General features: G+C 50.9%; 1 protein-coding gene across 1 annotated transcript in view; it reads left to right on the top strand.

Moving 5' to 3' along the window:
- The window catches only part of GABRG3 (gamma-aminobutyric acid type A receptor subunit gamma3), a 54,499-nt gene that overhangs the window by 38,130 nt on the left and 2,975 nt on the right, over positions 1-13,394 (top strand). The window contains exons 6-9 of the mRNA XM_036303883.1: positions 8,255-8,392; positions 10,613-10,765; positions 11,489-11,685; positions 12,107-12,166. Of these exons, the coding sequence (XP_036159776.1) occupies positions 8,255-8,392; positions 10,613-10,765; positions 11,489-11,685; positions 12,107-12,166 (548 nt within the window). The remainder of the gene's footprint in view (positions 1-8,254; positions 8,393-10,612; positions 10,766-11,488; positions 11,686-12,106; positions 12,167-13,394) is intronic.

The following is a 13,394-nucleotide window of genomic DNA, read 5'->3' as shown; positions in this document are numbered from 1 at the left end:
AAAGCTGGCTAGGGCTTTCTTTTGTTTAGAATTTCCTGTCTCTTTCTTGTTTCCAGTCCACTGTTGGAATTTAGGAGATCATGGAGTAAACTCCTCAAAATACTTTTAAAAAACAGCCAGCCAAAACCGGTTTGGCTCAGTGGATAGAGCGTCGGCCTGCGGACTGGGGGGTCCCGGGTTCGATTCCGGTCAAGGGCATGTGCCTTGGTTGCGGGCACATCCCCAGTGGGAGATGTGCAGGAGGCAGCTGATCAATGTTTCTCTCTCATCAATGTTTCTGACTATCTGTCTCTCTCCCTTCCTCTCTGTAAAAAAATCGATGAAATATATCTAAAAAAAAAAAACAAAAAAACACCCAACAACCTGGCCAGTGTAGCTCAGTGGTTGAGCGCTGCCCAATGAACTAGGAGGTCACGGTTCGATTCCCGATCAGGGCACATGCCAGGGTTGCTGGCTCGGTCCCCAGTAGGGGGCGTGCAGGAGGCAGCTGGTCAGTGATTCTCGTCATTAATGTTTCTCTCTCTCTCTCTCTCTCTCTCTCCATCTCAATCAATCAATAAAATATATATATATTTTTTTTTTAAAAAAAGCTGGGATGGCTGTCCTGCTTCCAGCTGTTTGCAGAACCCTATGCAAGTACTCCTATCGGGACTCCAAAGATGTTTACAGGTTTTCATGCTCAAGAACTTGGAGTCAATGAAAGATGAGCAGGCACAGAAGGAGAGAAATGTAAGAACTGGCAAACAAGAGGGAAGCCGAAAATAGACTCCACGGGGGGTTTAGGGAACGCACGTCTCCAGCAGGCAGCCAGGAGCTCTCCCTGTCATGGCAGAATCATTAAAATAGAAGCTATAGAAACTCAACAGTGGGCCGCAAACAAGGAAGAGAAAGCAAATTCTAAAAGAAAACAGGATGCTTCGTAACGGACATTTAAGAGCTCCAAAGACATCATCGTAAACTAGAAGGTAGGTCAGAGTAAAACAGCCCACACGAAATACTGCGAAGATGAAGGACAGCGAGGGGTGGCACCTCAGCAGAAGCGCAGACTGCGCCGTGCGGGGAAAGAGCCCAACACGCGTGTAATTGCAGCCGGAACAGACGAGGAAGGAAATGAGGCAGCGAAAATCTGAAGCCCTAAGAGCGAAGGAAAATGTAAAACTGATGAGACACCTCCAATCAGAAATTCAAAAAACCCACATGAACTCCAGTCGGGATGAATAAGAAAGTGATGTTTTTTAAAAAAAAACAACAACACTTGAAGCACATCAAGGTAATCAGCTGAAAATCAGACTAAAACGGAAAAACATCTTAACAGCCCCTGGAGCAAAAGCACTCATTTTCTTCACAAGGGCCGTCATTGGGTTGAGAGCCAGAGCTAACTTCTCAGCCGAGAAGGTGGAATTTAGGAGATCGTGCAGTGAACTCCACAAAGGACTTTAAAAAAGAAATAACCCACAGCCCAGCCAGTGTGGCTCAGTGGTTGAGCATCACCCAATGAACCAGGAGGCCGCGGTTCGATTCCCGGTCAGGGCACGTGCCTGGATGGCGGGCTCGATCCCCAGTAGGGGCCGTGCAGGAGGCAGCCGATCAGTGATTCTCTCTCCTTATGGATGTTTCTATCTCTCTCTCCCCGTCTCCCTTCCTCTCAAGAAAATCAATAAAATGTATCTTTTCAAAAAGAAGTAAAAATTAAAGTTTTTTGGGTGGTTTTTTTTTCCACTATTTGCGACTCTCAGTTCAATCTGGGCATGTCCAGTTACAAGCGCTATGATTTGCATTTTGAACAATAATCTCACAGTAGGATAATCACTGTTTGCTTTTCTGTTTATTGCAAGTCACTGTGGAAATGAGTGTCATTCATTGCCCAGTTATTGTTAATGTTTTATCTAAATTTGTTTTTGTATAATTTGTTCCGTTCAAGCCCCGGCAGCCAAACAGAGTGAAAAGATGCCTAGGTTCCTTGGGAGAAAACAGCAAATGAGGCGATACACAGATTATAAATCATAACTCATTTATTTAAACAATGTTTAGCACATAATAATGTACACTTACAGGAAATTTGTCATTGCAGTAATTTGGGTTTAAAGTATTGTCAGTGAGCCCGGCTGGCGTGGCTCAGGGGTCGAGCGGCAACCTATGAACCCGGAGGTCACAGTCCAATTCCCCATTGGGGCGCAGGCCCGAGTTGCGGGCACGATCCCCGTAGGAGGCGTGCAGGAGGCAGCGGTTCGGTGATTCGCTCTCATCATCGATGTTTCTCTCTCTCTCTCTCTTTCTCTCTTCTTTTCTGAAATCAATAAAAATATTTTTTTTTTTAAAAAAAAAACAAATAAAAAAGGATTGTCACTTCGGGACTGAGTTTGACCCTTAGGGACTAGGGTCACCTCTGAGGGTCTTGGCTTGACTCTTCCGGGCTAGGCTGGTCCCTAGGCCAGGGGTGGGCAAACTTTTTGACTCGAGGGCCACAATGGGTTCTTAAACTGGACCGGAGGGCCGGAACAAAAGCATGGATGGAGTGTTTGTGTGAACTAATATAAATTCAAAGTAAACATCATTACATAAAAGGGTACGGTCTTTTTTTTTTTTTAGTTTTATTCATTTCAAATGGTCCTGATTCGGCCTGCGGGCCGTAGTTTGCCCACGGCTGCCCTAGGGACTAGGCTGGCTCTTAGGGGCTAGGCTGGCTCTTAGGGGCTAGGCTGGCTCTTAGGGACTAGGCTGGCTCTTAGGGGCTAGGCTGGCTCTTAGGGGCTAGGCTGGCCCTTAGGGTCTAGGCTGGCTCTTACGGGCTAGGCTGGCTCTTAGGGTCTAGGCTGGCTCTTACGGGCTAGGCTGGCTCTTAGGGGCTAGGCTGGCTCTTAGGGTCTAGGCTGGCTCTTAGGGGCTAGACTGGCCCCTAGGGTCTAGGCTGGCTCTTAGGGGCTAGGCTGGCTCTTAGGGGCTAGGCTGGCTCTTAGGGTCTAGGCTGGCCCCTAGGGTCTAGGCTGGCTCTTAGGGGCTAGACTGGCTCTTAGGGGCTAGACTGGCTCTTAGGGGCTAGGCTGGCTCTTACGGGCTAGGCTGGCCCTTAGGGTCTAGGCTGGCTCTTACGGGCTAGGCTGGCTCTTAGGGTCTAGGCTGGCTCTTACGGGCTAGGCTAGCTCTTAGGGTCTAGGCTGGCTCTTAGGGGCTAGACTGGCTCTTAGGGGCTAGGCTGGCTCTTACGGGCTAGGCTGGCCCTTAGGGTCTAGGCTGGCTCTTACGGGCTAGGCTGGCTCTTAGGGTCTAGGATGGCTCTTACGGGCTAGGCTGGCTCTTAGGGGCTAGGCTGGCTCTTAGGGGCTAGGCTGGCTCTTAGGGGCTAGGCTGGCTCTTAGGGGCTAGGCTGGCTCTTACGGGCTAGGCTGGCTCTTAGGGCTAGGCTGGCTCTTACGGGCTAGGCTGGCTCTTAGGGGCTAGGCTGGCTCTTACGGGCTAGGGCTGGCTCTTAGGGGCTAGGCTGGCTCTTACGGGCTAGGCTGGCTCTTAGGGGCTAGGCTGGCTCTTAGGGTCTAGGCTGGCTCTTAGGGGCTAGGCTGGCCTCTTACGGGCTAGGCTGGCTCTTAGGGGCTAGGCTGGCTCTTACGGCTAGGCTGGCTCTTAGGGGCTAGGCTGGCTCTTACGGGCTAGGCTGGCTCTTAGGGGCTAGGCTGGCTCTTACGGGCTAGGCGCTGGCTCTTAGGGGCTAGGCTGGCTCTTAGGGGTCTAGGCTGGCTCTTAGGGGCTAGGCTGGCTCTTAGGGGCTAGGCTGGCTCTTACGGGCTAGGCTGGCTCTTAGGGGCTAGGCTGGCTCTTAGGGCTAGGCTGGCTCTTAGGGTCTAGGCTGGCTCTTAGGGGCTAGGCTGGCTCTTAGGGGCTAGGCTGGCTCTTAGGGGCTAGGCTGGTTCTTAGGGGCTAGGCTGGCTCTTAGGACTAGGCTGGCTCTTACGGGGCTAGGCTGGCTCTTAGGGTCGGGCTAGGCTGGCTCTTAGGGGCTAGGCTGGCTCTTAGGGTCTAGGCTGGCTCTTAGGGGCTAGGCTGGCTCTTAGGGTCTAGGCTGGCTCTTACGGGCTAGGCTGGCCCCTAGGGTCTAGGCTGGCTCTTAGGGGCTATGCTGGCTCTTAGGGACTAGGCTGGCTCTTAGGGTCTAGGCTGGCTCTTAGGGGCTAGGCTGGCCCCTAGGGACTAGGCTGGCTCTTAGGGGCTAGGCTGGCTCTTAGGGTCTAGGCTGGCTCTTAGGGTCTAGGCTGGCTCTTAGGGACTAGGCTGGCTCTTAGGGGCTAGACTGGCTCTTAGGGGCTAGGCTGGCTCTTAGGGGCTAGACTGGCCCCTAGGGTCTAGGCTGGCTCTTAGGGGCTAGGCTGGCTCTTAGGGTCTAGGCTGGCTCTTAGGGTCTAGGCTGGCCCCTAGGGTCTAGGCTGGCTCTTAGGGGCTATGCTGGCTCTTAGGGACTAGGCTGGCTCTTAGGGTCTAGGCTGGCTCTTAGGGGCTAGGCTGGCTCTTACGGGCTAGACTGGCCCCTAGGGACTAGGCTGGCTCTTACGGGCTAGGCTGGCTCTTAGGGGCTAGGCTGGCTCTTAGGGACTAGGCTGGCTCTTACGGGCTAGACTGGCCCCTAGGGACTAGGCTGGCTCTTAGGGACTAGGCTGGCTCTTAGGGGCTAGGCTGGCTCTTAGGGTCTAGGCTGGCTCTTAGGGGCTAGGCTGGCTCTTAGGGGCTAGGCTGGCTCTTACGGGCTAGACTGGCCAATAGGGGCTAGGCTGGCTCTTACGGGCTAGACTGGCCCCTAGGGACTAGGCTGGCTCTTACGGGCTAGACTGGCCCCTAGGGACTAGGCTGGCTCTTAGGGGCTAGGCTGGCTCTTAGGGTCTAGGCTGGCTCTTAGGGACTAGGCTGGCTCTTAGGGGCTAGGCTGGCTCTTAGGGTCTAGGCTGGCCCCTAGGGTCTAGGCTGGCTCTTAGGGACTAGGCTGGCTGTCTTAGGGTCTAGGCTGGCTCTTAGGGGCTAGACTGGCCCCTAGGGACTAGGCTGGCTCTTAGGGGCTAGGCTGGCTCTTAGGGTCTAGGCTGGCTCTTAGGGTCTAGGCTGGCTCTTAGGGACTAGGCTGGCTCTTAGGGGCTAGGCTGGCTCTTAGGGGCTAGGCTGGCTCTTAGGGGCTAGACTGGCCCCTAGGGTCTAGGCTGGCTCTTAGGGGCTAGGCTGGCTCTTAGGGTCTAGGCTGGCTCTTAGGGTCTAGGCTGGCTCTTAGGGACTAGGCTGGCTCTTAGGGGCTAGGCTGGCTCTTATGGGCTAGGCTGGCCCCTAGGGTCTAGGCTGGCTCTTAGGGGCTAGGCTGGCTCTTAGGGACTAGGCTGGCCCCTAGGGACTAGGCTGGCTCTTAGGGACTAGGCTGGCTCTTACGGGCTAGGCTGGCTCTTAGGGACTAGGCTGGCTCTTAGGGGCTAGGCTGGCTCTTCGGAACGAGGGTCATGCCTTTGGGACCAGCTTCAGCTCTTAGGGTTAAGCTCGGCTCTTTGGGGTCACGCTTGGCTCTTCCGGGCGAGGCTCAGCCCTTCGGGGTGGGCTTGGCTCTCTGAGGCTCTGAGGCAAGGCTAGACTCGCGGCTAGCCTCCGTGTTTAAGGATGTCACGCTGGACATGGACACATCCCAGGATTCCCGCTTGTGTGGGCAGTGGCAAGAAATAAAGTGATAAAAAGATAAAAGTATCGTCACCGAGGCCCTGGCTGGTGTGGCTTGGTTGCTTGGATCATCATCTCGTGCACCAAAAAGGCTCGATTCCTGGTCAGGGCTCATACCCAGGTTGCGGGTTCGATCCCCAGTCAGGGTCTATGTGGGAAACAACCCGTCGATGCTTCTCTCTCACACTGGTGTTTTTCTCTCTTCCTCCCTCCTCTCTCTCTGTCTCTCTCTCAATCATTAACACTTTTAAAATAATAAAAGATAAAGCATTGTCCATGAGGTAATCAATAAGTCTGCCACGGCATCCTATGCTCGTCTTTCACATCTCCGCGTCGGTCACGATCAAGGCAAAAATTACAGGGGAAGACCTCGACCCAGCGGAACCGTGTCCGTTGGGGGACGGTCAGTCCACTTCACTGCTGTGCAGAGCTGGCGACAGAGGGTTTCCAGTTCCTAGAAGGGACGCACAGCTATGGGGAAGTTGTGCTTTTGTAAAAGAGAGGGCGATTAACGCGTGTGAGCCAGCAGCAGAAATGAGCTCCCCCCGCCCCCCGCCCCCAGCCCCCATGCTCAGCGGAGCAGAGCCACGGCCTTATCTTCCAAGTTGTGGTGCGGGTGTAAATCGCATTTCGGCAGATTGACTTGAGTGCGTGTTTAACTCTCCTACATAATTGGGTCCTTATCTTAAAAAAATGCATTCAGATCGGAACTTACGTCGTGGCTGGTTTAAGACAGAGAGAAGCCCCGAGGGAGTGGGGATGTGCGTCCCCAGCTGCCGCCAGAATAGAGTTATTTCTTCCTCCGATGCTATAATTTTGCACGTACGCCTAAATAAAGATGTCCTCTTTTCAATCTTTCCCCACCACAATTTTTTTTTTTTTTTTTTTTTTTTTGCTGGTGGGAAGAATGAGATGCCAATTTTTTTTTTCATATTCCTATTTTGCTTCTGAATACATTCCGTTAATTAATGTTCACGTTTAGAAGGACTCATTTGAATAAAGCCTCCGCCAGGCATCTTTTAGGTGCCTGGTTAATTCTAGAAAATTCCGTTTGCATGCATGAAATGTGCAAGGCGGTTTCCCTTGGAAATGTTACTGCTCAGAATCTTTCTTGTTATTATTATATTTTTTATTGATTTCAGAGAGGAAGGGAGAGGGAGAGAGAAAAACATCAATGATGAGAGGGGACCATGGATCAGCTGCCTCCTGCATGCCCCCTATTGGGGATCGAGCCCGCAACCCGGGCATGTGCCCTTGACCGGAATCGAACCTGGGACCCTTCAGTCCACAGGCTGACTCTATCCACGGAGCCACACCGGCCAGGCCTCCTGTTTAATTTTTAAATAGAAGCGATGAGAACCAACCCCTCTGTCTTGTTCCCGGGGTGAGAGCCTCCCGTCATTCACCATGCGCCTCGATGTGAACCGTGGGTTTTCCTTGGTAGATGTCACTGGTCAGCTTGCGGAAGGGCACCTTCCGTTCCTCACGGGCGGCCTGCGGTTGTCTCAAAAGGGCACTTGTTGGCTCACTGTTCTTTTCCGGGGGCTAACGAGGCCGCCACGCTCGTTCTGTCCTTTTGGCCTATGGGCGGGGTGTCGCCATGGTTGGTGTTGCTGTGTGACACCCACGGTGTGTTCCTGCTCTCGCCTCGGGGATATTCTCACTGCCCTGCGGTGTCTCCCCCAGGCTCTTTCCCTACATAACGGCGTCCTGTGTCATTTCCGAATGTGGGCGAATTTCCCCCCGTTGTGTCTCTGTTCGTCTCTGCCTTCATTCCCGTGTGGTTGGAGAACATAAGTTTGGGTGGTTTCCATAATTTTCACTTCACGTGGGGTGTGTTCTGTGTGTCCTAGTCCATGGCTCGGCCTGGGAGGTACTCCCTTTGTCCTGAAGGAGAATGTGTGTTCTCGCTATTGGTCAGGGGTGATCTCTACAGAGGTCTGTTAGTTGAACGAACATCTGAAAATAATGTAGATCGAGCCCCGCTGGCGTGGCTCAGTGCTTGAGCATCGTCCCATGCACCAGGAGGTTGCCGGTTCGATTCCCGGTCAGGGCACGTGCCCGGGTTGCGGGCTCGATCCCGTGTGGAGTGTGCAGGAGGCGGCCGATCCATGATTCTCCCTCATCATTGCTGTTTCTATGTCTCTCTGCCCCTCCCTTCCTCTCTCGGAAATCAATTTTTTTAAAAAAGTACATATATTATTTTTTTAAAAGATAAATAAATCTGACTTCCCGGAGGCCTGGATGGTCTCATTCTGGGGAACAGTGGACAGTGTGATGGGCCTGGGAGCTGGTGAGACCCTGACCCCCTGTCTTGGGGGTCAACGACAGCTTGGCTCTCCACGGGGAAAGAAATAAGACAGCAAGACAGCGCCTGTGTGCTGTGTCCACACAGCTGATGGCCAGGCCAGTGGCCTTTGCCCATTCATTTTTGGGGTGTCTGTGTGTTCAGGAAAATTCAGAGAGCAAGGCGAGCCTAAGATTTTAGTACGTGAAGTGGTCAGAATGACACGTTTGCCTGGGATGCTTTGTAAAACCCACATCTTCAGGTGTGTTCACACTTGTTCCGTGTGTTTAGATGGCTACCCCAAAGAAGAAATGATCTACAGATGGAGGAAGAACTCCGTTGAGACGGCTAACCAGAAGTCCTGGCGGCTTTATCAGTTTGACTTCATGGGCCTCAGGAACACCACAGAAGTCCTGACGACATCTGCAGGTAGGAATAAACAGGAAAAGGGGTGGCTCTCTGAAAAAAAACAACAACAAAAAACCCCAATGGAACCTGGCCTTGGGGCTCAGTGGTTGAGCGTCCAGCCATGAACCAGGTCAGGGTTCGACTCCTGGTCAGGGCACATGCCTGGGTTGCGGGCTTGATCCCCAGTAGAGGGCGTGCAGGAGGCAGCTGATCAATGGTTCTCATTGAGGTTTCTCCCGCTCCCTTCCTCTTTGAAATCAATAACAAATATATTTTTTAAATCAATGGAAAAACTATCCTCAGGTAAGGATTAACAAATATATCCTCCATGTACTTCCTTGTGAGGGAGAATCGTGGGATTTACATGGTGACTTTCTGCGTTAGATAGTCCACTCACTCAGCTGTTAGCATTTTATTCGACGTGACAGGCCTTACCAGGGCGCCCTAGTGAGATTTATGTCTTGCGTGCGAAGAGAAATGCACGTCTAAAATAGCTCCAGTAGCAGGAGCTCTCAAAGTGGTGTCTTCTTGGCTGTCTGTCATATTTTGCCTGAGTGCAATCTGGGTAATACATCAGTCTGGGTTTTAGAGTCAGGACTTTAAAAATAGTGGCAGTGTCTTTGTGCTCACAAGATGGAGCGAAGCATCTCTCAGACCCACTGAGTCACCTCCTCTCACGCAGACGGGAGGTGCGGGGAAAGGCACTGCTTGGTTGAATGAGCTGCTCACCCACCAAGAAAATTGAGGTTCTGTGATGCCAATCACATCTGACTGCCTGCTCTTCTAAAATCGGATCTCATTAATTATTCCTTCAGAGCAAAATGATTGCCCGCCCGGCCGGTGTGGCTCAGAGGTTGAGCATCCACCTATGAACCAGGAGGTCACGGTTCGATTCCGGCCAAGGGCACAGGCCCGGGTTGCCGGCTCCATCCCCAGTGGGGAGCGTGCAAGAGGCAGCCGATCAGTCATTCTGTCTCATCATCTATGTTTCTGTCTCTGTCTCTCTCTCCCTCTGCCTTCCTCTCTCTGAAATCAATAAAAACAAATATATTTTTTAAAAAATATGTATTTCCTAGTTGCAGATTCCTCCTCCTCTCCCCTCCTCTTTCCCCCTCTGTATTCTCTTCTGAGAAGGAGAGGTTTTAACCCTTTGTTCTCAAGGTAAGGTCTTGCTACATATGGCCTGCAAAGGTTTTTGGTTTTTTAAAAAAATACATATCTTTATTGATTTCACAGAGGAAGGGAGAGGGAGAGGGAGAGAGAAACATCAATGATGAAAGAGAATCATGGATCGGCTGCCTCCTGCACGCCCTCTACTGGGGATTGAGCCTGCAACCCGGGCCTGTGCCCTTGACCCGAATCGAACCCGGGACCCTTCAGTCTGCAGGCCGACGCTCTATCCACTGAGCCAAACCGGTCAGGGCTTTTTGGCTTTCATTCTCCTGCCTCAGTTTCCCTGTTCCACTTGTCCGGGAACTTTCCTAGCTTTCCATTGTCCTACAGCAGCAGGTCCAGGGTCAGGTCCTGGAACGCGGCCGGCAGCCCCTCTCACTCTCATCCCCACAGGGGGACGCCGTCATTGGGCAGACCTCTGCGCCAGGGGAGGGGTCTGCTGAGCCTGTTCTGGGGTCGGGAAAGAGCCGGCTTTGCCGAATTTGCGGAGAAGAATGGTGCCTTGCGGGCGCGGGCATTGTCCCTCTGTTTATCTCACTGGGCTCAGGAGCCGGCGATACGTTATCCGGCTCTTTTGGCTGTTCCTTGGGGGCTGTGTGTATTCCTGCCGGGGTGATTTATTCTCTTTTGTGTTTCTGTCTACTGTTTGTTTTTCCGCTTTGTTCTTTATTGAAATTTTATGTAAAAATTAATAGGCTTTTAGTATCACCCATCATTCAGTCACATTTCCCCCGGGAAACAATGTCCCCTGGCACTCCACTGACTTAGGAAAATATTTGTGTTCTCTGACTGCTTTGGTTTAATCATGCCGATTCCTTTGTGCCGGAATGCTAATTTGCTTATTACAATTTGAAATGGCTTTTGGGAAGTGATCTCGAAATTGAAGTTTCTGTCAACCACCCTGAGTGTGGCTGCCATGGACCGCGGCGTCCCGAAGGAGGAGGAACAACAAAAACTCGGAGCACGGGAAGGCGTCGCGAGAACGGAGCCTTCGGGATGGTCCCTGCTTTAAACGTTTGGTTTCCGAACCCAAGGCGGTGGCCTGAACTTCGGCCGTGTCTGTTGCAGGGGACTACGTCATCATGACCATCTACTTTGAGCTGAGCCGGCGGATGGGGTACTTCACCATTCAGACGTACATCCCCTGCATCCTGACCGTGGTCCTGTCCTGGGTGTCATTCTGGATCAAGAAAGACGCCACACCAGCGAGAACAGCACTAGGTGAGCATCAGGCGCGCGCGCGCGCGCGCGCACACACACACACACACACTCCCACCGTGTCGCGTCATTTAACGCAGAGGATTCAGAAAAAGACTTTCCGTGGTGATAGAGAGCTCACGTCACTGACCTCATCTGTGGGCTCCTTGACCTGCGCTCACGTTCTCAAACGTAGCCAAGGGAGATGATTCTTTCTGACAGGAGAATTCCACATGGGTCCCTTCAGTGACGATGGGGTTAGGAAGTCAAAGAAATCGTTAGTGTGGACCCATGTGCACGAAATAGCCCAGGTCAGGCCAATACTCAGTATTGTTAATGAACACATCCATCCACGAATGAGTCGCATTCTGTGCACAGCATGTGTCTAAATGCCGGAGGAGCCAGCAGAGATGAGCAAGGTACGGCTTTGCCCTTAAGGAGCTCACAACGGCCTGGCTGGCGCGGCCCAGGGGTTGAGCGTCAACCTATGAACCAGGAGGTCACAGTTCATTCGATTCCCGGTCATGGCACATGCCCAGGTTGCGGGTTCCATCCCCGGTGTGGGGCGTGCAGGAGGCAGCTGATTGATGATTCTCTCTCATCATGGATGTTTTTCTCTCTCTCTCTCCCTCTCTGAAGTCAATAAAAATATTTTACAAAATAATAATAAAGTAAACATGAAACACGGTATTGGGGTGGAGGGATGCCAGTGTGGCTCCTTTTACCCCGGGCCCTGTCCCCGTGCAGGCATCACCACGGTGCTGACCATGACCACGCTCAGCACCATCGCCAGGAACTCGCTGCCCCGCGTGTCCTACGTGACCGCCATGGACCTCTTCGTGACCGTGTGCTTCTTGTTCGTCTTCGCTGCTCTGATGGAGTATGCCACCCTCAACTACTATTCCAGCTGTAGGAAGCCAGCCATCATGAAGAAGAAAACATCAGTGAGTTCCGGGAGCAGAGATTTGGGGGGTGCGGGGGGAAGGCAGTGGGAGGGTAGTTTGAGATAAATGATCTATATTCCTAAGGATCTTATACAACATGATATAAATAGCTAACTCAACAAGCCTGTAAGTCCAGCCCATGTTGCAGTGATCAGTTGAGCATCGACCTATGAACCAGGAGGTCACGGTTCGATTCCCGATCAGGGCACATGCCCGGGTTGCAGACTCGATCCTCACTGCGGGGCATGCAGGAGGCAGCAGATCTGTGATCCTCTTTCATCATTGATGTTTCTGTCTCTCTCTCTCCCTTCCTCTTTGAAAGCAATAAAGGTATATATCTTTAAAATTGTTCTTAACGAGGGGATGTACGATGCAGATGTTCACAACAGTTTTGTAATTATTGTTTCTGCTTCTCTCACAGTTATTGCGTCCAGACTCCTCAAGGTGGATCCATGAGCGGATAACCCTGCAGGCCCCCTCCGTATGTATAGCGTTGCAGGTGCAAATGTTTCTGCCAACTCTTACTAAAGTGAGATAGACTGATAGGTTACTGCTTATGTGTTGAAGAACAATGCACATCCTCCTTTCAAAATGTATTTACCAAAAATAAGCGTTTACTTTTGTTGTTGTTGTTCATCCTCACCTGAGGACATTTTCCCTTTTTTTTTTTTAAGAGAGAGTGGAAGGGAGAGAGACAGAGGGTGAAACATCTATGTGAGAGAGACACATCGATTGTTGCCTCCCGCATGCACCCCAAGTGGAGCAGGGATCAAGCCTGTAACCCAGGTATGTGCCTTTGACCAGAATCGAACCCGGGACCCTTCAGTCTGTGGGCCGATGCTCTATCCACTGAGCCAAACCGGTTACAGCAATGTGTTTACTTTTAAAAAATATATATCCCACTCAGAAAGTTTGGAAAATAAAGGGAAAAAATGAATCATAATCCTTCTACCCAGGGATTAGTACATAACATCCATATTCCTGTTTTTGGAACTCAAACTTATGAACAAGCTTCTGTGAATAATATTATTATTCTGTCATGAATACTATTTTTAAATTTTTTATTTTTCAAGTGTAGTTGACCTTCAGTATCATTTTATATTAGTTTCAGGTGGATAGCAAAGTGGTTAGACAATTATATAATTTATGAAGCGAACCTCTGATAATTTAAGTACCCACCTGGCAGCACATATAGTTATTACAATATTATTGACGATATTCGCCAAGCTATACTTTACATCCCCATGTAACTATTCTGTAACTACCAATTTGTACTTGGTAATCCCTTCCCCTTTCCAACCCGCCTCCCTAAACCCCATCCCACCTTGCAACCCTCAGTCTGGTCTCTGTATCTCCGTCTCTCTCTGTTCTGTTTGTGCATTTATTTTGTGGTTTTGTGTGTGTGTGTGTGTTTTTAGATTCCAAATATAAATGAAATCATAGGGTATTTGTCTTTCTCTGTCTGACTTATTTCACTTTGCATAACACCCTCTAGGTCAGTGGTCGCCAACCATTGGTCCGTGAGGTCCGAAAGGTTGGTGACCGCTGCTCTAGGTCCGTCCATGCTGTTGTAAATGGTAAGATTTCATCCTTTTATTTTTTTTTTAAGACCGAGGATTCCATTGTCTTAAAATTATTATTTTTTCAATTGATTTCAGAGAGAGGAAGGAAGGGAGAGGGAGAAAGGGATAGAAACATCCATGAGAGAG

The sequence above is a fragment of the Myotis myotis genome, unplaced genomic scaffold (genome assembly GCF_014108235.1).
Source record: "Myotis myotis isolate mMyoMyo1 unplaced genomic scaffold, mMyoMyo1.p scaffold_m19_p_38, whole genome shotgun sequence".
NCBI lineage: Eukaryota > Metazoa > Chordata > Mammalia > Chiroptera > Vespertilionidae > Myotis > Myotis myotis.
Note: the sequence above shows the minus strand (reverse complement) of the source record. Positions and strands in the feature narration are given on the sequence as shown.